This window comes from Microchirus variegatus, assembly GCF_963457635.1.
Source record: "Microchirus variegatus genome assembly, chromosome: 5".
Classification (NCBI taxonomy): Eukaryota; Metazoa; Chordata; class Actinopteri; order Pleuronectiformes; family Soleidae; genus Microchirus; species Microchirus variegatus.
In genome coordinates this window covers 9880030-9905502 of record NC_139806.1, presented here as the reverse complement: position 1 = coordinate 9905502, position 25473 = coordinate 9880030, and the positions used below count along the sequence as shown (strand labels likewise).

At 41.7% G+C, this 25473-nt stretch overlaps 3 protein-coding genes across 3 annotated transcripts; all 3 read right to left on the bottom strand.

Moving 5' to 3' along the window:
- Nucleotides 1-856: 856 nt before the first annotated feature.
- Nucleotides 857-9328, bottom strand: mcm6 (minichromosome maintenance complex component 6; the record flags this gene model as incomplete). The annotated part of the gene is made up of 18 exons (XM_083888800.1): nucleotides 857-993; nucleotides 1093-1232; nucleotides 1328-1534; nucleotides 2276-2399; nucleotides 2489-2653; nucleotides 2783-2911; nucleotides 3176-3331; nucleotides 3740-3847; nucleotides 4690-4831; nucleotides 4923-5064; nucleotides 5168-5318; nucleotides 6010-6158; nucleotides 6408-6573; nucleotides 7026-7187; nucleotides 7316-7403; nucleotides 7967-8077; nucleotides 8939-9085; nucleotides 9231-9328. 18 exons carry the CDS (start codon nucleotides 9326-9328, stop codon nucleotides 883-885), a joined length of 2496 nt encoding a protein of 831 aa, XP_083744926.1. The 3' UTR covers nucleotides 857-882.
- Nucleotides 9329-15415: 6087 nt separating this feature from the next.
- LOC310927831 (C-X-C chemokine receptor type 4-like) lies at nucleotides 15416-17334 on the bottom strand (the record flags this gene model as incomplete). The annotated part of the gene is made up of 4 exons (XM_083890234.1): nucleotides 15416-16011; nucleotides 16247-16530; nucleotides 16984-17198; nucleotides 17320-17334. 4 exons carry the CDS (start codon nucleotides 17332-17334, stop codon nucleotides 15416-15418), a joined length of 1110 nt encoding a protein of 369 aa, XP_083746360.1.
- Nucleotides 17335-20668: 3334 nt separating this feature from the next.
- Nucleotides 20669-22829, bottom strand: LOC310926766 (uncharacterized protein; the record flags this gene model as incomplete). Its single annotated transcript, XM_083888954.1, has 4 exons — nucleotides 20669-21038; nucleotides 21131-21253; nucleotides 21821-21896; nucleotides 22382-22829. The coding sequence occupies 4 exons, from the start codon at nucleotides 22827-22829 to the stop codon at nucleotides 20669-20671; spliced, it is 1017 nt and encodes a 338-aa protein (XP_083745080.1).
- Between the last annotated feature and the right edge of the window lie 2644 nt (nucleotides 22830-25473).

Below are 25473 nucleotides of genomic sequence, written 5' to 3'. Positions count from 1 at the left end.
ACGGGGACCCACCAAACTGTTTAACTTATATTATAATTTACAATGTACATTTCGACATTTGTGCACAATAATAAAAAAAAATCTGAGGAAATGTTGCTGCAGTATTTGGCAACAACACAAAACATCCCATGGCTCCTGATAATCTGTGCTGTAATCGCTCTAAACGATGAAAAATATTCCCCTTTTTACATTTCCCTTTCAGTAATTTCAATTTCAAATTACAAAATTAATTCTACATTGAGGAAAAAAAAAAAAAAAAAATTTTAAAAAAGAGGAAAAATTAATCTATCAGGGCCGCTCAGTCCTCCAGTGTCAACACGATCAGGATTTTTTCCAAAACTCGCAGTAACAGACCGACTGTACTGGTTCCATGAGCTGTCCAAAAAAAACAAAGAAACATGATTACTCCCATTTGGTGACCCCGCCAAACCCTCAATTTAAGAACCACTGTATACAAACTCAAGAGCAGATTTGTGTGAACTCAACATTCTATTTATTTAAACATTTTTTTATTCAACCCATTTCACAATTTAATAAAAAAAAGAAAAAAAAAAAGACATGAAACCACAGAGTTGCATTTTGACTGTTATATACAGTTATGACAAACAATAACAATTCCGAGCAGGTCCCTCCACTCAAAGTCAAACAGAAGCCAGCGTACAAACTGGAAGAGCAGCATATTTACAACAGTCTGTTTGACAAAGAAAGACAGATTAACAGAGCCCCAGAATAACATTTTACGTCAGAGACGATCAACTCCAAAAACAAGTCTAATGGCATCTCCAGTGCTTCTTTTATGTATGTATTACATAAGAGCATCCTTATTCAACAGCTGGGGCATCAGTTTAATTGCCGAGGCTTAAGCAATGGCAGCAGAGTTTTTTAATCTTCCAGGATGTAGTTGGGGTTGACGACCAGAACGGCCTCTTCTTCCGAGCTCTCAGACTCCGAGCCCTTCAGTCCCGCCTGCGACAGCTCGATCAGGATGTGATCCTACGGGAGAAAAAAACCAACACAAACGCCATCAATTTAAGGCAACACGTGGCTTTAAACTCCAACTTCACGACCGTCTTTTGGAGAAGGCGGACTCACGTAGTGCACCAGCCTGTGGATGACCTTCTCGATCAGCCCCTTCTTGTTGACCAGGTCCTCCTCGGAGTCGATCTCCGTCTCGATCTCTTTCAGATACCAGTTCACCACCGCGCTTTTCTTCAGCTCCTCCTCGTCCTCAGCTGCAGAGAACAGCAAAATTGTGACATTTAAAAAATAATAATTGCAGATATACTATATAAAAAATGTATGAGTAAGGAGGGAGAACACTTCTTACCCTCCTCTGCTCTGCGCAGATGTAGGACGAGCAGGTTGGAGAGGCGCCTGTACTCGGTGAAAGACAGGCGGAGAGACGGTTTGGCCTGGCTGCTGGGTTCAGCGTGGCCGTTCGCGCCGTCGGCGTGGCCATTGATTCCGTTGACGTGCCCGTTCATACCGTCCACGTGGCCGTTTGCGTCATTCACACCATTCGGGACGTTGTTTCCTGTAAAGACAAGTTTGCATTAGCTCAAAGTCTCCAATACATCTACTCCCCCTTTCATGTGAGACCTATCCTGGTTAGTCTGCAAAAGTTGAACGCCCAAAACAGGAAGTAGAACGTAACTTCGCCGTACATTGCCCGATCTCCACAAAATATGATATGCGAGTCAAGGGAACTTCCCTGAACATGGTAATGGACACGCCTTTGACCCAACAGGAAGTCAGCCATTTTAAACAGGAAGTTCCCTCTAACTTTACCGTACATTGATCGATCTGCACGGAACTTGATATGTGAGACCAGGAACCTATCCTGGAAATGTCTGCAAAAGCTAAACTCCAAACAGGAAGTAGAATGTAACTTTGCCGTACATTGCCCGATCTCCACGCAACATGATATGCGAGTCAAGGGAACTTCCCTGAACACATTAATGGACACACCTTTGACCCAACAGGAAGTCAGCCATTTTAAACAACAGGAAGTGCCCTCTAACTTCACCGTACATCGTCTCCTGCAAAGACGAGTTTGCATTGGCTCAAGGTCTCCAATACATCTACTCCCCCTTTTATCCGTTAGTGCCATTATTTTAGACATCATGGCTTTTACAATGCTTTTTACAGCTGAAAGGTACCTCTGGGTAGTTAACTTCTAATTTAAAAAGGTTCAGATCCACAGCATTTGATTACAGACAAAAAAAACTACTGGTCAGACACAGAGATATTCACATCAGTGTGTGTGTGACTGCACCTTCTTCACGCTGCTCCTCTTCCTCCAGCTCCTCCTCCTGCTCCAGGTTGATGTCAGGCGTCTCCACTCTAATGATGGACTTGTTCAGGAGACGGAAGGCCTCCTTCACGTGTTTGGGTTGCACCTGTGGTGAAGTGAAAAACCGTGAAGATTATAAGTCTGCGATCCTTCACGCGGTCGTACGCGTCTGCGTTGCTTGAATCTCGCACGCACCTCGTCACAGCAGTGCATACGCGCCATGGACTCGGAGAGGCGGATCATGCTCTCCAGCTGCCGCACCGTTATCCTCCACGCAGACTTGGACACGCCGCCGGAAGTGTCGCGCTGTCGGAGGCGCTTGTACTGCTCGACGATGAACTCCTCCGACTCGCTTGAGATCTGCAGACGTGAAAACATGGACTTAAATTGACTGAAATGAAGCACAACTGAGCCTCATCTCTACAAGGTACCTTCACCAACAGATTTTGCTAAATCCTGAACACACACCAAAAAAAAAAAATTACACACCTTAGGTTTGAACTGCCTGGCAAAGAGAAGATATCTGCGGATCTCGTCCAGAGAATACAGCCGGTCTACCGACTCCTCCACGCGAGAGTGCAAGTCCACAATACGTCGGGCAATAGCATAGTCCGTCACCTGGGATACACAGAGATATAGAGACGAGTTTAGACAGGGTTGACATTACAAAACTGGACAAAAGCATAAATAAAATGACTGAACAGAAGGAAAATAAGCACATAAATGATTAACTCTTAAATCCAAACGATATGCACTTGTTCTGTCATAATCTGCCTGTTAATTTAATCCGTTTTCTTCTTCCATTTGTCTTTCGTCGTGTTTCAACTAAACGTGTAACTGTGTCGAGTCTTAATCTGAATGAATAAATGCTATTGCCCACACCTCGTTACAGTCATCCACCAGGATGAAGAAGAGGTCGAAGCGGCTCATGATGGGAGCCGACAGGTTGACGTTCTGTTTCAGACTCTTGCTGCGTTCGTATCGTCCGCCCACAGGGTTGGCAGCGGCCAGGATGGACGTGCGAGCGTTCAGCGTGGCCTGAGGGAGACGAGGAGGAGGAGGAGGAGGTTAGGTCACTGTACGTCTGATTTATACAAGGCCCCCAAAAAAAATGCAAAAATGAGTTCCCTCCACAGTAATGACTCACCAGGATTTTGTATTTATGATACATATTAGAGATTGTAAATAGGATAACGATCTGCGGTGGCTAATCCAGGTGATGCTCTCTGAAATGCTGTCATCGGAATACATCCAAAAATCATGGACCTTCAGCTACATTTAGGTCGATCCCAGATCGTAACACTGCCCCGCAGACTTTTACGGTCAACACCAATTGAAAGATATGTCACTTTTTTTTTAAATCAAATGCTTCAAAGACACAACCAGTGGTTTTCATATTCGTAGCAGCAGTGAAAAAATTCAGGACCATGTTCCGTTGACCCTTACCTTGACTCCAGCTTTTGTGATGCTGATGGTCTGCTGCTCCATGGCTTCATGGATGGCAACCTGGTCCTTGAGGTCCATCTTGTCAAACTCATCGATGCAACACACACCCTAAAAAAAAAAAAAAAAAAGACATGAAAACATGGCTTTTATCGTCCACATGAGGGTTGCAAATTGCTGTGCCAATCTCAACTGACAAACTGAATAAGAAAAAACCTGCCTGGCATAAGGACATAGATCTAAAAATGGACAGGACTCCAAACGTGTACTTCTTCACGCACACATTACTTTAATTTACGTTCATTTTAGTGCTGGGCACGGCAACGTTAATGCACATCAACGCATGAAGCGTTTGCATGACGACTGACCGGAAAAAGACTCGTGTGACATCATGTTCACGTGCCGCGGCACCAGGCACCATTTACCAGTTAGCTCCGTTAGTAGTGTGTTAGCTCCTTTAGCTACGGTCTAACTAGAGCGGTTTGTTTATTAAACTAAAAGAGCAGCGCTACAAATAACCAGCATACCTGTGTACTGCGTATGTGTGCCTCTGTTTTTAAAGTTTAGCGTTTAAATTTAATTTAGAGACTAATTTTAACAATCGGGAGTCACGTAAACATGACGTCACACGCATCTTTTCCCGGTCAATCGTCATGGAAACGCGTCATGCTTTAACGTTGATGTGCCCAGCACTAATTAATTTGTTTAAGACGTGAAGCACAAAGTTTTCTTTTATTTACGCCTTCATATCTACAAAAAAAGTTCGAAAAACGTGGAAAAATTAACGCACTGTTGATTCTTCAAAGCTACAAGGAGCCACTGCAGAGGGGCCAAAGAGCCACAGGTTGCAGAACCCTGGTCTAGGAGTTACGGTAACGAGACGCGTGCATAATAACAGGTGTTGGTAACAGAAATGTTAAACTTCCCAACATCCATTTCCTGCCCACACTCACATTGTCAGCCAGCATCAGAGCTCCAGCCTCGATGACGAACTCGTTGGACTCCTCATCTCGAACTACGGCGGCCGTCAGACCCGCTGCACTGCTGGCTTTGCCGCTGGTGTACACGGCTCTGGGACTGAACTCCTCCACGTGCCTGAAAAACACAAGTTTATTTATTTATTTATTTATTTTTTACAATGCTACTACACCGAAGTAACTAAATACACGACCAGAGCGTCACATACTTGAGGAACTGGCTCTTGGCTGTACTTGGGTCTCCGACGATGCAGACGTTGATGTCTCCTCTCAGCGAGGTTCCCTCCATGGTCGTCTTGGGGACGCCTCCAAACAGCATGAGCAGGATGCCGCGTTTGACTTCGTCGTTGCCTGTCACAATCGAGACATCGCCATTTTAAAATGAGAATCTATGCTTTTTTTTTTTTTTTTAAAACACATTTTCTTTGGCGGTAGATCTGCTCGCAGCACTGACCGTGGATGGTGGGGAAAAGGCTGGTGCACAGGTTGTGGTAGAGGTTTTTATCCTGGCTCATCTCAAACACTTTCTCCCACTCTCTCTCCGTCATCTGGCTCTTGATGCTCTCTGCAGTCTGTTCCTCCTCGCGCAGCTCCTTCCCGCCAAACTACAGCCGAGAAATCAGCGTTAAATCAAATACGTTTTCGAGGATAACTTGACCTGCACACTGCAAACGCCTCCATTTAGAGGATTTGGAGCAAAACCGGCTCACGTTTGTCAGAATATTGATTCATACACTCGACATCTTTGGGTAACCGCAATCCAAAACACCAATAATGACAATTTTATATTTTTCTTGATATATTTCATGGATATCAATTTTGAATAAATATCTAATCTGCGACTATTTTGACTGAGATTACAATACGATTCCAGATATTAGAGGGAATGGTAATTTCTACATTTTCACAGAAACACACGTTTAAAATAATTATTCTGTGTGCAGATCAGTGCAAAACAAAGTGTGTAGAATATGATGTATAGTTCAAGGAAATATGTTGTCTAAAAAGGTATTCCAAGAGACTTTTTGGCTTTAATTCTATACATTTTCTTCATATATTGACATTATTGGTAATTGTTATGATGCATCATGAGTTGATCAACATTGATTGTGGGTAATTAAGACTACAGTCCTGTAGGTATCCATATGAATATAAAGAGAACGTTGTGCTCGAAAAATCCTTCAAAATAAAAGCCTGTGAATCTTCACTCTCTTCACATTTCCGATTGACTCTTTCTCAATGTTTTCATGTTTCTCAATGTGTATTTATATCTATTTTTCTGTGTGTGTCTCTTACTCGTGGGTTAGTTGGGGCCACGTTACAGGCCAGGAAGGCGAGTCTGTACGACAGCTCTCTGACTCCCAGAGCCTTGAGTCCTCTCAAACCCTCAGACTCAAAGCCCTGTGGTCCACCTGCGACTCGGGTGCTGGTCTCCGCTCGCACACCTGGAGGCAAACAAGGATACGGTCAGAAATTTAAAAAAGGGGACGAAAACTAACCAGGTGTTAGTGTTTAACCCTTTTTTTTTTGTCTTGTGGAGTAGGGTGCTTGACCTTTCCCCAAATAAAAAGTGCCTACTTTCTTGTTAAGATCACACCTATTGTTGTGTTTAGTAGATTCACACAAACGTGTTTCACCAAGAGCTGGTTAAGACATCCATACGCTTTTTTTAAGACCTGTGGTCAGAGTCGTACCGGGAGTGGTGAGCTGCGACACGTCCGGCACGACGATGAGGGTGCCGGTGAAGTCGCAGCGGTCTCCGGCCTGAGCCATTTCCACAGCCTCGGCCCGCAGGACGATCTCCAGGGAGCGTGGGATGGAACCGCGAGGCAGCTCCGCCTGCGTCTCCTGGATACGCACCTGAGCGAAGAGTCACAACCGTCACAGTTTGTTATTTCCCCATCTACTGCCATTGATTTAGTTGAGGGGCAAGTTTAAGGGCTGTATCGCCCCCTCAATATTGAGATTTTCCGAGACCACCCTTGGGAGCAAGGGCTTCCCAGAATGCATTGCATGTTTTGCCATAACAAAGATGGCGCCGAAAGCAGCGAAACAAGTATGCTACAAATTAAGTATTTTCTTTGTTAATAGAGAATGGACACAGCTTTCACGTTATTCTGCCCCCCACAGTCTGAAGACATATCTGCATTTAAGGGATGTCCCATTTCTAAGTGACAAAATAACCCTCAGCACTTGGTTTTGAGGGCCAGTTAAGATTAAGGGTTGAGATTGAGCTTGAGGGTTAAGATAGTAATTGGCCCTTTGTGTCCCAATAAATCCATTAACCGCCACCGTCGTTGCGTCACAGATACCTTCTGGAAGTCGATGAACTTGGATTTGTGCGTGTCCAGGTGGAAGCGGGCGCGGTTGTTGCACACAGGGTTTCTGCAGATGGTCGGCGGGGAGTATTTGAACTGCTGAGGGACATCTTTGATCACCGCCTGACAGTCCATGCACAGGAAGGTGCCGCTCACCTGAAAACCACAAGCAGAAGTCAGCACAAACACCAATTTTCCGTCCGTCACAGCTCTTTTTGGACATTTGCCGCGGGGCCTCGCGTCGTCTCGGCTTCATCTACGCCTGCACCTGCAGAGAATCTTACCAGCTCGGGGTGCACTGGGTGCGTCCTCACCACCTGACCGCTGATCCTCACCAGGGAGCCGATACGCATGGACGACAACTCACGGATCCTAGGTTTGACAAGATTGAGAAAACGGTCATTAGATATTTCACCACATGTGAAAAAACCCACCCATATACCAACTTTATTGTCCTGTCATGTCTACTGGAGCTACTATGAAGTGTAAATTCAGGTTTGAATAATATAGAATTTTTTTAAAGACCTTTTAAGATCGGTTTCCTGGCAGTTCATTAAAAGGTGCCATATGTAAGAATGTGGCCAAAAACGGTTACTACATTCAAATTCAAAATACAGAGCTCTTTTAGGTTTCGTTTTCTGACGTAACTGGCAACCCGTGGTCACTCGGCAGCTAAGACTCTACCGACTGCAATGATTGGTCTATGTCGGTAGGTGGCGCCACATGCCAAAACGCGATTTCAAAACATAAACATGATTTGCAGTCTGCTAAATATTTTTAAGCAAATGTTTTGTCTGTACTGTTGTTGTTGGTGAGTTCAGTTTGTTATATGAACATTATTCCTGAGTCTCTGTGACATATTAGGAGGATTTTACGGCCAGTTGCTTTAGATTTATTACATAATGCACCTTTAAGTCCGAGTGTGTTCATCTTACTTGTGTCTGGTGGGAAGATCCTCGATGGCAACGTAGAACTCTTTGTTCGGAGGAACATTCCCATGATCCCGAGCGAAGTTGCGCACCGCCCGACAGAGGAAGGGATACACTCTGAAAACAGATACATCCGCGTTAATCCACAGCACCTGACATAAGATGATTATATTTTGGTGGGGTTGTGGCTACTTTTACAGGTCTAAGTCTCAGAGGACACAGCTTTTTAATTAAAAAAGGTCAAGACCGTGAACTAATATTGTGATAGGATTAAAAAAAAAAAAAAAAAAACTTCAATTGCAACCAAAATCATGAGCAGATACAATATGCTGTACATACACACAACAGTCAAAACTTACTGCAACTCCTACACACGTAACACCATCTGGTGTGATCCTCGTAGACTCAAGACATTATAAATCGGGACAGCAGCTTTATTTTTTGAGGCTGTGTACTGTTAGTAATCTGTAAGTATGATGCATACGTCATATTATAATTTAGCTAAAAGCCTTGCACCTTATTCTAATGCATTTAATGATTACATTATTATTTTTTGTCTAATTCCGTTTTCCTATCTTATACATCCTGTATTAAGAGTTGCAAAGTGCTGCTTTAATAGAACTATTTCCCAGCTTTGGGATCAATAAAGCACATCTATGCAACTCATCATTCGGGGTGAATTGTGATTATTTTCCCGCTCCAAAATAGTCCATATCTAGAAAAAAAACTCTCTCATAGTCAAAGTAACAATGTCACAGGAATAAACATGTCGTGTTTGTAGTCTAGTAAGAGAAGTGGAAGAAGGAAAATGGAGGAAAATGTGCTGTTGACCAGCAGTAACAAAACATTTCCTGTACATGCATCAACACAGTATTTCAAAGACTATACAGTACTGTATACCCTGTTGGGATGAGGAGGGGGGGCTGGGCCTATTTATTATTGGGACCAAATGACACAAACTTTGACTTGTGGACTGACCTGTAGTACTCCTCCTGGATGGTGGTGGCCAGCTCCTGGTTGAATCCCTCCACGTCAGTGAAGGTGACGAGCAGAGTGTTTCTCTCGGGCCTGATCAGCTCCTCGGCCTCACGGACATACTTCACCTCACCATCCCCGCTCTGGAACCTGCACACACACAAACACAAACACTGAGCTGTGGATCCTCACAGTTAGCGGGAAATAAATCAGATTTCACGCCATCGCCTCGTGAGCAGCTCGTCTCTGTTTGTTAGAAGACAATGAGAGCTGCAGCAGAGTCTGACTCGCTTACTCTTCTAAGAAAGCCTGGAATAACTTCTGACATTTCTCAGCCAACTCGTCTTTCACCATCTCTCCGGCATTTTCCGCGGTCGCTGTGGCAACGTCCATGTTTGAAACCCCGTCAAAGTGCGATGTAAGGTCCGAAAAAAAGCGTGGAGATGAAGACAAGAGACGCTCGAGACCTCGCAGCAGAGCAGACGGACTGTTTCGCGCGAAAAGGGAGACCACGTGACGTTTGGCGCGCCGCTGCCGTCCAACCGGCGCTGAGATGTAAATATTGCGTGACTCGCGTCCAATCACAGCCTGGCAGTGCGAAATGACGCAGAGTCTCCCCCCTCTTTTCCCGCGAAACGCTTCCTGTTTAAAAAAAAACAAAAAAAAACACACTCAATAAAGGTATTAAAAAAAAACTCTAAGATATATTTTTTTTAAAAACTCAGTAAATGTATATAAAAACCTTACATAAAGATTAAACAACTTTAAAAAAAAATTTTTTAAATTATTATTATTTTTTTTTTATTTTTTTTTAATATCTTTTTATTTCTCAAAAGAAAATAATTCGGATAACATATGAAGATACTAATCCTCGATCTTACAGTTTACAATTTTCTTTTGGGTATTATTCCCACCCCCCACCCTTAGAGATATAAACCATCAAAAAAAGAAGAAAGAAATAATAATAATAATAATAATAATTATTATTATTATTATTATTATTATTATTATTATTATAATATTAATAAAAATAATAAGAATAAAAATTAAATAAGAATAAATAAAAAAAATAAAAAAAGGGAGGAAATAAATAGTAAAAAGAAAAATATATAAGAAAAAAAAATAGATAAAAAATAATTAAAGAAAAAAAAAGTGCATAAAGATTTTTTAATAGAACCTCAATAAACTAAAATTTAAAAACTTCAATATAGATATACAAATAAACACAAAGATTTAAGCACACAAAGTTGATCACACTGTGGGACTTCACATGTGGTGTAATGACTTTGAATGACCACTGGGGGGCGACTGTAGTCAGGGGAAGAAACAGCTGCACTTCTAGTGGTTTTATTTAATTAATTAATTTAATTAAGAAGACAACAATTCCCATGATTCCACACTGCTTTTCCCAGCGTCATCACACATGGACTTTTGTTATTGTGTTGATCGAAGGTAGAAATGACTTAATGTGCTTTTAGTTGTTTGACCAGTTGGGCACAGACATGGTGCAGACTGGGGAGGGGACGATACCACTTTTTTATCATTATATCACAAACTCGAGTATCTACCGATACCAGTTACATCTTTACAGCCTGTGCATAGAGAAGCATGCACCATATAGGATGTTTGGATTCAATCTGGATTTTAAATTTTTTATCTGTCCCATATCCGATCCAGTGATTTTGACCAGTATCGGACCGATACTGACCCGGGTGCAGACCACACAGATGTCGCTGCCTTGCTGGAGGGCAACAGCAGGGACAGAAAAAGAAGTGCCAGAACCATCCGCAGGGCTGAACTCCCACAACCCATTATCCCATTAAAAAGCTTGTTTGCGTTTCCCCACATCATTGTCACGTCTCCACCTGCTGATGTAAACACAAACATGCTCAGCAGGCGATTGGTTTCACCTGTCACACTGTATGAATCCACCAGGAACACGGCAGGAAGTCATCTCGGGCCATTTGGACACAGACCAGCCTTTTTCTCCCTTTTTGTTTCTCCTTTTGTCTTGACCTCTGCTTTTCCCACGATTGTTCACTCTGCAGGAAGCAGAGCCTGTCTGAGTGTGACGGGGAGCCTGAGCAGCTGTTGGTAAACACACACACACACTTATTACGTATGTATTTATATGAATAATTTGGAGGGATTTTGCCTTAAAGGTGCATTATGTAATAAATCTAAATCAACTGGCCATAAAACCCTCCTAATATGTCACAGAGACTCAGGAATAATGTTCATATAACAAACTGAACTCACCAACAACAACAGTACAGCCAAAATATTTCCATTAAAAAATATATTTTGCAGACTGCAAATCATGTTTATGTTTTGAAATCATGTTTTGGCATGTGGCGCCACCTCCCGCCGACTACCAGTCACTGCGGTCAGTAGAGTCTCAGCTGCCAAACAACCACGGGTTGCCAGTTACGTCAGAAAAAGAAACCTAAAAGACCTCGATATTTTGAATTTGAATGTAGTAACTGTTTTTGGCCACATTCTTACATATGGCATCTTTAATGGTAACAACATGCAAGGCTTGTTTAGTTTAAATATAGTCATGTGTTTTAGTTTAATCCGTCTTAGTATGAAGTACCTTAATAAAGAGATACTTGAGTACAAGTATCTTAGCAGACAATGACTTTGGTAGTCACTTTTTTAAAATATCACTTAAGTAAAAGTCTATGTTTATGTAAGTATATGACATACTTAAAGTATACTTAGTATACTGTACTTAATTATCAAAATTAATTATATGATACAAAATGTACTTAAGTTTTAGAAGTAAAAGTATTTTAAAAGTGAGGAGTAAGGATAGCGCCATGGTGGCTCAGTGGTCGGACGAGTTGTCTTTCAACTGGAAGGTTCCATTCCTGGCTCTACTCGTCTATGTGTCTTTGAGCAAGACACTTAACCCCATGTTGCAGCATGTGAATGGGTGAAAACTATAGTGTAAATCTCTTTTTCTTCTTCTGATTTCATTTGGTAGTGACGAGTAACAAAGATAGTTAGAGGAAATGCAGTGGACTATTTGACATAACAACACTGACTTTAATGATGTTGCCTTCACTGCTGCTACGTGAAGTCATAAAAACAGCTATAACCTGCAGTTCCACCTCTGACTGTGCTGTTGCAGACGTTCTCAGAGAGTTTGACGGTGGCAGGTTTGTGAGAAACAACACACAGTGGAACCGAACAGCTGTAAGAGCAACAGGATACGAAAGAGAGGAGGACGAGAAACGACGTTTCCTGGTGTATTTGTGTTCGGACGTGTGACGTGTCGGTACGTTCATTGTTTCTGTCGTTCACTTCCACACTGTGGGACTGAAATGAAAGGTCATAAAGAGGGAATGGTCATTTTTACATCATTAATTTAATTTTCATTTGACATAACATATGTTAAGCTCTCTCATCATCCTCACATTATACTTCACACACTGGTGTAGTGAAATCAGATTCAGATGGAGCGACAGATACGGTTACTATAATACGGAAGCACATTGCATTCACTTTATTTTTTGGTTTGTTTTTCAGAGTAATTTTTTTTCATGGCTGGTTTTTCGGTGTAATTTCTTTCTGAGTTTAGAGAGCATTTGAAACAATAAAGGAATTCATTCCTTTATTGCAGGGGTCACATCAGCACAGGGGTTACCCTCAAAGGGCCAGATGTAACTGTCATACACAATAAATGTAACTAAATGTAACCAAATATAATGTAAAATAAAGCTAACATATTGCTAAATAACTTTCTGTATTTATGACTTATTCAAGTTACAAATATGTTGCATTATAGATGTAACCCAGTGTGCACTGCTTCAAAAACGGACAAAAAAGACTTTGAAGCACGGGTGATTTCTTCAGCCACAATAAAGTTAGCTTTCACTGCCTCGTTGTTTTTTGTTGTTGTGGCTTTTGTGAACACATTCTGCTGCGATCACAGTCTCAATCTGAATTTTTGTCTTCACATGATGCATATACAATGATACACTTCGATCTAGTGGTGGGATGCCGTCACTTTGCGGGTAACGCAATCGCCATGCATTGTGGGAAATATAGTTTGTGGTCAACGCACGCCTTATAGCAGCATAGACCTATTTTAACACAGATTTTTAAGACCAATGAATCATTCGCGGGCCACATGTGGCCCCCGGGCCTCGAGTTTGACACATGCTTTATTGAGAGCTCGTTTAAAGGTGCATTATGTAATAAATCTAAAGCAACTGGCCATAAAATCCTCCTAATATGTCACAGAGACTCAGGAATAATGTTCATATAACAAACTGAACTTACCAACAACAACAGTACAGACAAAATATTTGCATCAAAAAATATATTTTGCAGACCGCAAATCATGTTTTGGCATGTGGCGCCACCTACTGCCGTCTACCAATCGTTGCAGTCACTAGAGTCTCAGCCTCCGAGTAACCACGGGTTGCCAGTTACGTCAGAAAACGAAACCTAAAATACCTCGGTATTTTGAATTTGAATGTAGTAACAGTTTTTGGCCACATTCTTACATATGGCACCTTTAATGGTAACAACATGCAAGGCTTGTTTAGTTTAATCAGGTTTTACCACAACAAACAGAAACACGTACCACAGGTTGAGAACCACGGGTTTAGCCTATTGCACAAACATGCTAATGGAAATTGTCTACCGGTGCTTTATCCTCCACAGGAGAGCAGAGCGGGGAGCTGCAGGTGCTCTGGACAGGTGCTAATGGGATTTAAAAAACAAAACATAAAAACCCATAAATATTTGCAACTTGAAAAAACTAGAAAACAAAATTCAATGAAATGATTTTTGATCATTCTGATAAAAGAACAGCAGTGACACATTAACTCAGTTTATGATTGCTGAAAATCAAGCCTTCTTGCACTCGTGTCCTGAACGAATTAAAGTTGAAGGAGGAGGAAATACTTAATGTGACACATCACCATTGTACCTCCATCGTGATGGAGGAGGATAAGAGTGTTGATAGTGGCCTTCAATGTCGTCCTCACCGTGTTGCTGAAGTGATTTAGCTCACGGCAGCTCGCTGTTGGTGAGTGAGTGCTGAGCTGCTCGCGGCTGTTTGATTGTTTCACTGCTTGTTTTTCCTAAAATGAGCTGCAGCAGGAAGTCTTTCCTGTTTTGAATATACTATGAATAGAAGAGAATTGTGTATGTGAGTGTGTGTGTGTGTGTGTGTGTGTGTGTGTGTGTGTGTGTGTGTGTGTGTGTGTGTGTGTGTGTGTGTGTGTGTGTGTGTGTGTGTGTGTGTGTGTATGTATGGAGAGAGAGAGAGCTTAAAAGCCTCAGGTAAGTTTTTTTTTTTTCCCATACATATTCTCCTCTAAATGTATAAAGCCACGTCATGGTGATGCACACAACAGAGTCCACTATCACTGTGACTCTGAATCACTTCTTCCTTTTCGTCTCTCTCACAACTCTCCTCTTCATCATCATCCTCCTCCTCCTCCTACTCCTTTCTGCCTCAGGAAATGCGACACAGTAAACTTCCGACTTCTGTTTCTCCCACTTCCATGTGGAAGTAGGTATGTGGGAAGCACTTTGTGTGTGTGTTTGTGGAAAAAATGGACCTGTTGACCCTCTTATGCTCCCTTCTTTCCCACGTAGAGGCAAACTGTTAATATCATTAAACCTGCAAACACTAACACACGTGCACCCTCACACACACACATGAATGTGTGTGATTCAGACGCACCTGGTTGCCAAGTTTCACGTCTCGGACAAACTCCAGCTCGCTCGTGCTCCGGATCAGTGGATCCAGACGTGGACGGCTGAGGAATTACAAATGGGAGACGATTGTCAAGACAACGTTTTTCCCTCCACACACACACAAACACACACACACACACACCTTAAACTGTCAACTTTCCAACCGTTGACTGATAACAATAACGTGCGAGACTCAAAGATTCCTTATTCGAGGGGGACAATAGTGTTTTGAAGATATTGCATTAATCTAGTTTGGCAATCTTGGTGTGAGGCTGTAAATATGTACTCAGTGGTGGGCGCTCCAATATGAATTTATTTGTATTTGTATGTCATATTTTTTTCCTTTTATTTCATCTGTCTTCACCCAAACCTGGAAAGATAAATACTTTTTACTGTTCCCCATGGGATAAATTAGGGACCTATATAGGTTGATTGACAATTTGCTTTTTATTGTTGTTTTGCTCCTTGTTTACGATAGAGAACGTACTTTCTTTTTTAAAATGTTGATATTATTCATATCTGATGCATCTGGCGATAAGAGCAACAAAAGGCACGTGGGTGTTTCTGAGCGGTCAGACCAGAAATGAAGTGTCACGAAGGAAGAGAAAGGCAGATTTGTTTGTTTTTTCATTTTATTATAAACATGAGAACCTTTCAAAAAAACATTATGTACAATGAAGAAGACAAGTCATGAGCCAGCAGACTGCTCCTTACTTTCTCACACACACACAAATACACACATACTCTAATAAGTCAACACTAACTGGAATGTAAACTGGAAGACTCGGACTCTGTGGTCGTGGAAGCTCCAGCTCGCCTCCGCGGTAAAATCTTCAAACTGGACGCCCGACTCAGAGTGAGCGCTCTGCGGGCTGAACTCTTGAACCCAGCTCCCAGGAAGGCGTACAGCAGCGGGTTCAGGCAGCAGTGTGCGAACGCCATGGGCTCGGCCACCGCCAGCCACACGCCCAGAACCGCCTCCAGTCTGCAGGTGCGGGGCAGGACCTCCAAGCGCAGCAGCGTGTCCACGGAGATGCCCGCTCCGTAGGGCAGCCAGCACACGAAGAAGCAGAGCACCAGCGCGATGGTGGTCCTGACCGCTCGCCGCTTCTGCCTCTGGCCGCCCAGCGGGCCCCGGGTCAGCCGGGTGACAATGACACAGTAGCACACCAGCAGCACCAAGCCGGGGATCACCAGGCCCACGAGGACCAGCTGGAGGTGAAAGACAGCGACCCAGAGAGGAGCGTTGGCCGCCGGGTAGAAACGCTGGCACAGAGTGGCCCCCTCTCCTCCTTCCTGAGTCCTGGCAAATATCAAGTCCGGCACTGCCAGCAGCGCTGCAGGAAGCCATGCTCCTGAGAGAGGAAGACAATACACAAAATAAAACATAAAGGAACTGTGGGAGGAGAGGAGAGCTTTGACCTTTGACCGTTCCTTTAAACACAGGAAAAACTAGAGCTAAACGGGAGAAGAGACATTTGACCTTTAACTATTCCTTAAATTAGGGATACTGGACTGCCACTTAAACTCTCCACTAAGATTGACAGGACAGTCATTATTGTGATTTTGATCAGACAGTCCAACACTCACCTACATACACCAGTCTGTGTGCCAGCAGCTGCCTCAGCCCACCAGTGTTGGTATCCGTGGCTCGGACCACTGCCAGGTAGCGGTCCAGGCTGATGAAGGCCAGGATGAGGACGCTGCCGTACAGGTTGACCGTGTAAATAACATGGACGCCGATGCAGGTGGCCTCACCGAAGCGCCAGTCAGCCAGGGCCGCGTCCACGGCCCAGAACGGGAGCGCCACAACAAAGAGGAGGTCGGCAGCAGAGAGATGGAGGCGATAGCGGTCTGTGAGGCTGCACTTTGACCTGTGTGTGTAATAAAAAACACATGAGCACAGATCCATTAATGCAGCACTATATAACACATTTGACTGTACTTTCCGAGCTTCACAGAAAGAAGTGAACAACATTTTTGGTTTATTGTCCAGCTGATCATAAATACAGACTTAATACAGACTAATAAATATTGCTGTGTTTGTGTCCATGTGTCTTTTAAGTCCATAATAATGGCATAATAAAAATAAAATCAATCATGGTTTCCATTTTATAGAAAAACTGTGTACTGTATCTTCAATTATATACAAAAATTGCTGTGATTGAGTGGTGTTTCCCTCTATAAATGTTATATTTATGTAAAAATAACCATTTTAAAAATCACTCAAATGGCAACACCTGTACAACTTTCACAATAAAACACAAAAATGCAGTATTATATTATGACTTACTTGAATAAAGCAAGTGAAAATCTAAAGCTCTCACCTGCGCTGGCAGCCCAGCACGACGACAACCAGGCCGTTTCCCGTGATGCCCAGGATGAAAATGAGAGAGTAGACCACCGGCAAGAAGACCCGCTGAAGCTCGGTGGTCATGACATGCTCCACCTCGCAGGGCTCATCCAGGTCCACTCCAAACTCTCCAGAACCAGAACCAGAACCTGAACCCGTGTCATTTAGGTCATAGTCGAAGACGATGTGCTGGCGACAGAATGGTGGACAACGATGATTAAAGTGAGGAACATGCAAACAAATTCCATCCTTTAAACATAGATTTGTGAATTTACATGACAGTTTCCACACTTGGCATCGCTGACATTACCTCATAGTATGACATGGCGGGGACCGTGGCTCTCCTTTCTCCGCAGAGTTAAGTGGAGGCAGATTTTTGTCCAGGGGGTTTTTATAGCTGCGTTCACGCTCCTCCCTAAACACTGCAGTACATCTGTGCCCCTGCTGAAATGTTTTTCCTGTTTTCGAGGTGTCAGGTGCTGATAGTGCTTCTATCACAGGATACTCTGGTGTGTGTGTGTGTGTGTGTGTGTTGCTTGAATTGTTTTGGCCCTGGGACCTTTGGTTGGTGATAAGCAGGGTCTATTGGCAAAAGAAAAGAAGGATGAACAATGTGTCACTGTATGTGTGTGTGTGTGTGTTCACGGTCCGATTAAAGAGGACAAGCAGCATTAGTTGCAGCTCACAGAGGAGTTTGAGCAGAACTCGTTCCGTTAACCGTCACCGTCTTACACGTTTCACGCGAACAAGCAGTGTCTGAACCTGCAGGGGAGAATGGAGTGTGATGACGATGGTGATGATGATTATCAGCCTTCCTCTGCACAGTCACTGAACCATTAGTGTGTGTTTGTGAGTGTTTCTCTGTTGCGTCACTGGTCTTTAAAGTTTTAGTTTGTGGTCACCGACTGCTGCATGGTGCACCGGCTGTGAAAGTCAGGGGTGCGGTGTGTCAGTAAATGGTAAATTGTTTTGTATTCATATAGTGCTTTTCCAGTCTTGATGACCACTTAAAAATGCTGTACACTAGTTTCCATTCATACCCATTCACTCATTTTATCTATCTATCTATCTCATCTTTCCTTCCATCACACATCTTTCATACCCACTCAAACACCATCAAAAGCAATTTAAGTGTCTTGCCCAAGGACACATCGGCTTGTAGACTAGCGGAGCCGGAAATCGAACCCACAACCTTCAAGTTGAAAGACAACTCTCACTGAGCCACCGTCGCCCATGTCTTAAACAAATATCACTTGTAACCAAGTTGGGACGAAAGACACGGAAGTATGAAAGCAGTTAAATTAGGTCATAAATTGCATTTAATTACAAAAACTACAAGTGGAACACAGCTTCTGGAAGGTTATAACATGGAGGAAAGACGCAAAGATTTTGGGTTTGTTTGCCTGGAATCCAGGGGGTTTACGCCTAAGGGTTTGGGCAACAGGCAAATAAAGGAACGATGTAATCTACAGAGATTTGAACAATTAAATTTGGATGAGATGATCATGAACGATATTGGTGCCTAGAAATAAGGGATTATTTTGAGAAGGAGATAAAAAACTAATACAACTTCTTGCCACTTGCTCCAGGATTTGGAGAGGATTCAACTGGAAAAATGTGACCATACCTCCAAAGACTAGGAAGGAATTAGTATCATATTACATACTACAAAAAGAGGACACGTATCTTCTTAAAAATACGACTAACAGCAAGCAAAAATCAATCGAGAGATCAATACGGCATAGAACAGAACCTCCGACCGAAGGTCTGTCAACACCATCCATGCCCGAACTAATTCATTGGATCTTGATCATCAATCATCAATCGACTGAATGTCTCATCTGCTGATACATAGACAACAAGGTGCATATCAGCTGAAGTTCCATGAGAAAACTTTAAAGTTTCCACCTCACATTAAAGCAACTAATAATTTAACTGTGAGACAAATGCGAGACAATGTATTCATTCATTCCAAATGATCTCCATATCATATGTCGTCCTCAGTGCCGAGTCAGAGACGCATTTCCTCGTTTGACCTAAGCATTTGTGACTGTAAACCCCCCCCATCATCCTCTCCCGATGCACTAATCCCATAAGTAAACAGCAGGACCACAGTGCCTTATCTCCTCCTCGTTTTCCACACTCTTCCTCCTCATTCACTGCCATCACCACACAAATCTCTAAAATAGCATTGCCGGTAAAAAACTACTCCAATTCCAAACACCACTGAGAATAATAGATAGAAATAATTATTTGACATATTTTACATTTAAGTTCCAGATGCAGAGACAACAAAGGATAATAATGTTACCGAAGGGTTTGCATATATTATGGTAAATGTTTGTATTTATATACATATATTTATATATTTATATATATATATATATATATATATATATATATATATATATAAAAGAAAATGTTTTATATGCCGTTAACGTCTTTCTGCATTAAATACATTATTTTCATTCTTTCCAACAGCATGCTTTTATTCAAAAACAATATCCCTTACAAATTGGAATGTTGAATAAACTAATCTTTATAAAAGCAAACAAAAACAAATGTGAATTAAATGTGAATATCACATATTTATATCTTCTCGTTTGCAGATAGGTAAGATTTAAGTGAAGTAAACACTTGTTGCAGGTCCAGTTGTTTGTTTTTTTTAGATATCACATCTCTTGTGATGCAGAGTTATTACTAATGACAAGTCTGCAGGTCAAAAACACAGGTCGATTCATGTACTCTCTCCTTCTACGCTTTAATACACTACTGAGTATGAAGACAGGTGGTGCCACCTTGTGAGCAGTAAAGTCATCAGAAGTCTATTCTCAATAGCTAAAATGCTTTTGCTGATTTTTATTTACATTTTTACAGTCTGCACATGTGTGATATATATGGGATTTTTTGGGGGCTGTAATGGGTTTTTAAATTTTCATCTGTCTGATATCTGATCCAGTGATTTCGCCCAGTATCGGACCGATACTGACTGATACCGACTTCCATCCCTACAAACTGGTGCTTCTTTATATTATTTTCATTTACTGCAGAATGTACAAGAATAATCCCAACCTGGCAGCATTTTAACATCTATTAATTTAGGAAAAAAAGATGTCCCTTAACAATACGATAAAGAATTTAAATAATTACAAAAAATAATAATCTGAACATTTGTTTGCTTTTTAAATAAAAATACGATCTCTCAGGCTTTTTCAAATTTGAAATCCTTGGCTCCTCTTTGACGGTAAACTATATTTTTGGTAAAAGGACAGAACTAAACATTTGAAAACGTCATCATTTTGAGGTTTGGGGGACACCATTTAACATTTTAATAATTTTCTTTATTCAACCAAATTATTTATTTATTTAAACTATCGGGGAAATAATCGATAGATTAATGAAAACAATTAAAAAACAACCATTGGTAGCAGAAAATTGTTCTAGTAGGAAGACAGTCTAACCCTAAACCTGCTCAGTATCAGTCAGCTGTGATGTCAATGGATCTTGTTCTGTGTTCTCATATCTGGGTACTAAACTGCAGGTATTTGACTTATTGATGTATTTTGACAAATGTTTTTAGGAGAGTTAAGCCAGTGAAAATCAAATAAAAGTAAAAAGCTCCATCAGTGGATTAATATTGGTGGGTAAAAGTCACCTCGTCAACGTGTCTCTCTGACAATTATGCTGCTGCTTCCACGCAGCTGGGCCAGCAAGTCTCTGAATCCACTCGTCTTCTTCTCTGGTGTTTTCCGTCTTTCATTGGTGGTTTCCAGAGCGACTGTGCAGGGATTCATCTCGACAGTCAGACCTGTGTCTGTTTGATAGTTCGCTTCTTCATGGCTACTGCGACTGCAGCTCGTATTAAGGCTGCTGTCACCTGTAGAGCTGTTAGTGAGGGACCCGCGTCGACCTTTGTTGCCATGCAGACGCGGCTGCTTAGCAACACGAGAACCCTGAGAGCCATCTCTCTGTCTCTTCCTCCTCTTCCTCCCCTTCTTCACTGGCTCTCTGATACAACGCCGGAGGTTCCTGACACAGTGGAACCACATGAAGGTCATTTACGGTGTTAAGTGTGTTTGCGAGTGTTTGCGAGACACGTGTCATTTTTACAGGAGCGTTACCTTTGGAGGAAAGTGTGCGACCTCAAGCACACTGATGACTTCTCCTCCTGCTGCTCACTTTGTTTCACACCTTTCTTGAGCCCAAGTCTTTCCTTCACCAGCTGTACGTGGGTCAAAGGTGTCCTGAAAAATGGAGAAGCATTAGGAGAATAAACTTGTCCAGAGGTTGTCAAAGCCATTTTTTTGGCTGCGGCGCAGATTATGAACTCCCCGAGACAGAACTCTCTTCTCTCTCTCTCTTTGAGCAGTTAACTGAAGAGATCAGCTCATCTGATGCATCTGTTATTCTCTTAATTACAGCCGTAAAGCCGTTTTCTATACAAAAGGGATCCAGATGATGAGGTGGCAGCCAGTTTGAGCATGCAGGCAGCAGCACAGACATATGAGCTGTGTCTCTGGTTTCCCTCCCACAGTTCACATGTAGATTTGGGGATAAGGCAAATTGGACACTCTAATTTGACCGTATGTGTGAGTGGATGGTTGGAACCAGGGTCTTATGTGAACCTCGTGTGGAGGATAAAGCAGTAGAAGATGGATGGATGGATGGACAGACATAGATGTTTGTTGTTAGTGTTTGTTTGGCTAGCTTTTGCAGGGAGATCAGTGATGTTGAACATGAGCCACTGACTTTAACATGCGGTGTAAAGTTTTCTGCCCTCATGCATCACTCATACACACAGAAAGTCTCACCCTCTTGTTCTAGACATTCTTCTGGGTCTCCACTTTTTGATCAGCACCCACTGGTCACATGTCAGGGACATGGGATCTGAGGAACAAAAGAGCATGTTAGGATCCATGTGTGCACTGAATACAGAAACACTGATGTTATTGCTTTCAATGAAAGACCTGAGTGGATACAATATTTGTCCATTTTCTGTCCAAATAGAAAAAGTTTGAAACCCACAATGAAATGGTTTCTTTAGGTTGGACTCAAGAACAAATATCAATATTTAATTTTATTAAGCATTTTTCACAATAACAATCGCTATTGACTGATTTATAACATTTTATCATGACTACATTTTTTGACCCTATTTGACCACCGCATACACCACCATGACCAAATACTTTTAAAAAGAAGCAATTATATAATTTATATAGAACAGATATAGATAAGATATTGCGAGGACATTTGCAAAGTATCTGCAGCACAGACAGTAAACAAGAAAGGTAATAAATAGTAAGCATGCACTATTAACACCAGGATGTGTAGAAATTATAGAGACATTAGTGAGAAATGAGTGCACTCACCATTGTCTAAGAGTTTGTCTTTCATTGGGGCCTTCATCTTCTCTGCTTTGTGGTAGAGCTTCAGACAGGATGAGCACATGTGCAGTGACGTCTCCCTCTTCTTGGGAGTGGCGTCGTATAAGTAAGACGGACCAGAAACTATGCTGCTGTTGACAGAGCCACAGTCTTCATCCGACTGGATTCCATAATCAGCCACCACTACGACTGATCCCTCATCTTCCTCAGCTTCGCGCGTTCCACTACCCGCGTCGTCGATGATGTCAATGATGTCTCGGTGGCTCCACTCATCTACAGTGACTGCACCATCACCAACTTTGTTCCTTCTCCGCCCCCTCTTTGGTCTCTTACCCCTCAACTTGTGCTGGGTAACGTCTTCATCAAGTCTAGGACTTCTCCGAGGGCTCTTCTGAACGGGCCTCTTCAGTCTGGTGGAGCGTTGGGGAGTCATGAGCCGTTTCCAATTCACACTATATTCAAAAGTCCTAAAAGAGAGAAACAGAGACAACCTGTGATACAGCACCTGCAAGATCCAATACATTATAATAGGGATGGGCATTTCAAGCAATTATTTACAGATTTATTGGGATTAAACCTTAAATACTGGATTATTATTTACTTGAAAAGTCAAGTAAGCTTTAGCGCACCGGCCAAACCTTTGAGACTGACTTAAAATCATGTTTCTACATGAGAGCTAGAGAAACTAATGCAGGGTTCAACTGCATATTGAGGTAAGATACATTCAAAGAAACCTTGTGAATGTTATCACTCCTGCAAACACAACAGCGGTCCACTACCTAGCTACTGCTGCCACCTGGAGGTGATAGATGTACCAGGAATTAGGTAGTTAGTGGAGTAGAAAGATTTTTGTATTATTTCATTATTGCAGTAATTGTTTGTTTTTTTCAGTTTGGTAGCCATTCAATAAAATCATACAAGCTTGCACTAAATGATGTTATTGTTTTGATAGAATTGAATATTCATGCCCATCCCTACAACATGGATATGTAAAACTTTCAGGCTGGATTTTTATTTTATACAGCCTACCTGAATACTATAGACAGTGAATAAGTGACTGAATCCAAGCCATCGGCCTCAGCTGCAAGCTCCACCATCTTTAATGACAGAATAAACAAATACATTGGTTGAGAAATATCTAGTTTGTGCTTCAGTCTGGTGTCACTTGTATCGGATTTTAAATTTTTATCTGATCCAGCGATTATGACCAGTATTGGACCAATACCAATACTGAACGATACTAGGTCTGAAACAATTACTTAATGAATCGATTATTAATTGATTACTAAATGAATCGTCAATTATTTGGTTCGATTATTCAGATTGAGTATGTTCTATTATTGTGAATATTGTCTGGTATCTTTGCTCCATATAACTAAGAAATCCTTAAAACTGAATCATCTCAGTTTATGTGGACAAAGTTAGACATTTTAGAGAACATCGTCATTTCCTGGTTTGACAAATCAACGATCAATATGTTTCAGATTACGGATTATGAAAATAATCGTTGCAGCCCTAACCGAAACGGATTCCCTATGCCTAGTTTTTACTCATGACCTTTGCTATTTGTGTGTATGGGGTACAATGTTCGAAATAATTCAAGATATCTAAAAAGGGCAATTTAGACATCTTTAATTGAGTTTAACTAAATATATCTTGCACTTTAATGCATAATAATGACGTTGTAGATATCTGAAATTGCAGATCTCTATAACGACAAAGCCCAAACACATCAATGACAAATGTGACGCCATTTTGACAAAAGAAAAGAAAACAAAATAGAAGATATCTGTCATTTATGACGTCACAGATATCAGATATTACCATAGCAGCTCCAAACAATCCAACACTGTTTACTGGTTATAATGATTCGTATTCTAATAAACTAAGTATTGTGTGTTAGCAGAACTCACGACCACCATTGTTGTTTAGCACAAGTTAGCATCCAGGCTAAAGTTATATAAATACATACAAAGGGACGCTGTGTTCGTCACGCCGCGAGAGAAACTTCAACACTGACTGCGTCTCGGGTGGTTCACAGTGATTCATGTGACGCGGCGCGCGCAGTTATTATTACTCAAAACTGAACAAGAGGTACAAACTTTACAAAAAACAACGTGCTTACTTGTTGACTTTCTGTCTCGCGCCGTGGTGTTGACGAGGCGGTGGAGGTGCAGTGCACGCGCGCAGATTCAAGATTCTTCTTCCTCTCGCATAGCAACAGAAAACGGCGCGTTACCGCCATCTACTGGTCGTACGACTGAATAGCACACTGCCTGCTTTGGCCTGTTTGAAAACAGAATTCCTATTGTCATATTAGATATAGCCTTATCAGGACCTTTATCTGATGAATTCACATTTTGAGTGTTTTTATCTTAATGCTGAAACAGTTCCTATTGTCTTGTTTTGTTGCAGACTCCTAGTCTAATCTAGATTACTATCAATTACATCTGTAATGACAATAGGAGGAGGTCATGCACATTGTTTACATTTCTGTGGAAATCTCACTTTTTGATGCTGTTCTGACTGAGCTCCTGCAGGAGCTTTGTCTGAGCCATAGTCTCAGTCATAGTTTACAGTTTCATAGTCATTTTCTGGTCTATTTTACCAGAAAATGACAATGGTAGAAGTTGAAGTCAATTTTTAATAAAAATCTGATGAAGTTAAAGTCTGTGTAGGTGTATGACATTTACTACTTTACTAATATACATGTACTTTTTTTTTTTTTTTAAGTAAGGAATTAGGATTAAGCCATGATAGATCAGTAGTAGGGCAAGTTGTCTTTCAACAGGAAGGTTGTGTGTTCAGTTCCCTGGCTCTGCTTGTCTATGAAAGATGTGAGAAAGGCAGCACTGTTGTTATATATATATTAACACATTATATATTTTGCACTACTGTTTATAATATAGTATAGTGCATGACGACATGAATGTATAATAATACATAGAAACATTGCAGCACCTGCAATGTCAATAAGATTCAAAATATTTGCTCAGCCCTATTGTTTCCTCCTTTGAAAAACACAGGTCATCCACTCAGAACCTGGAGAGGAGGAGGAGGAGGAGGAGGAGGAGGAG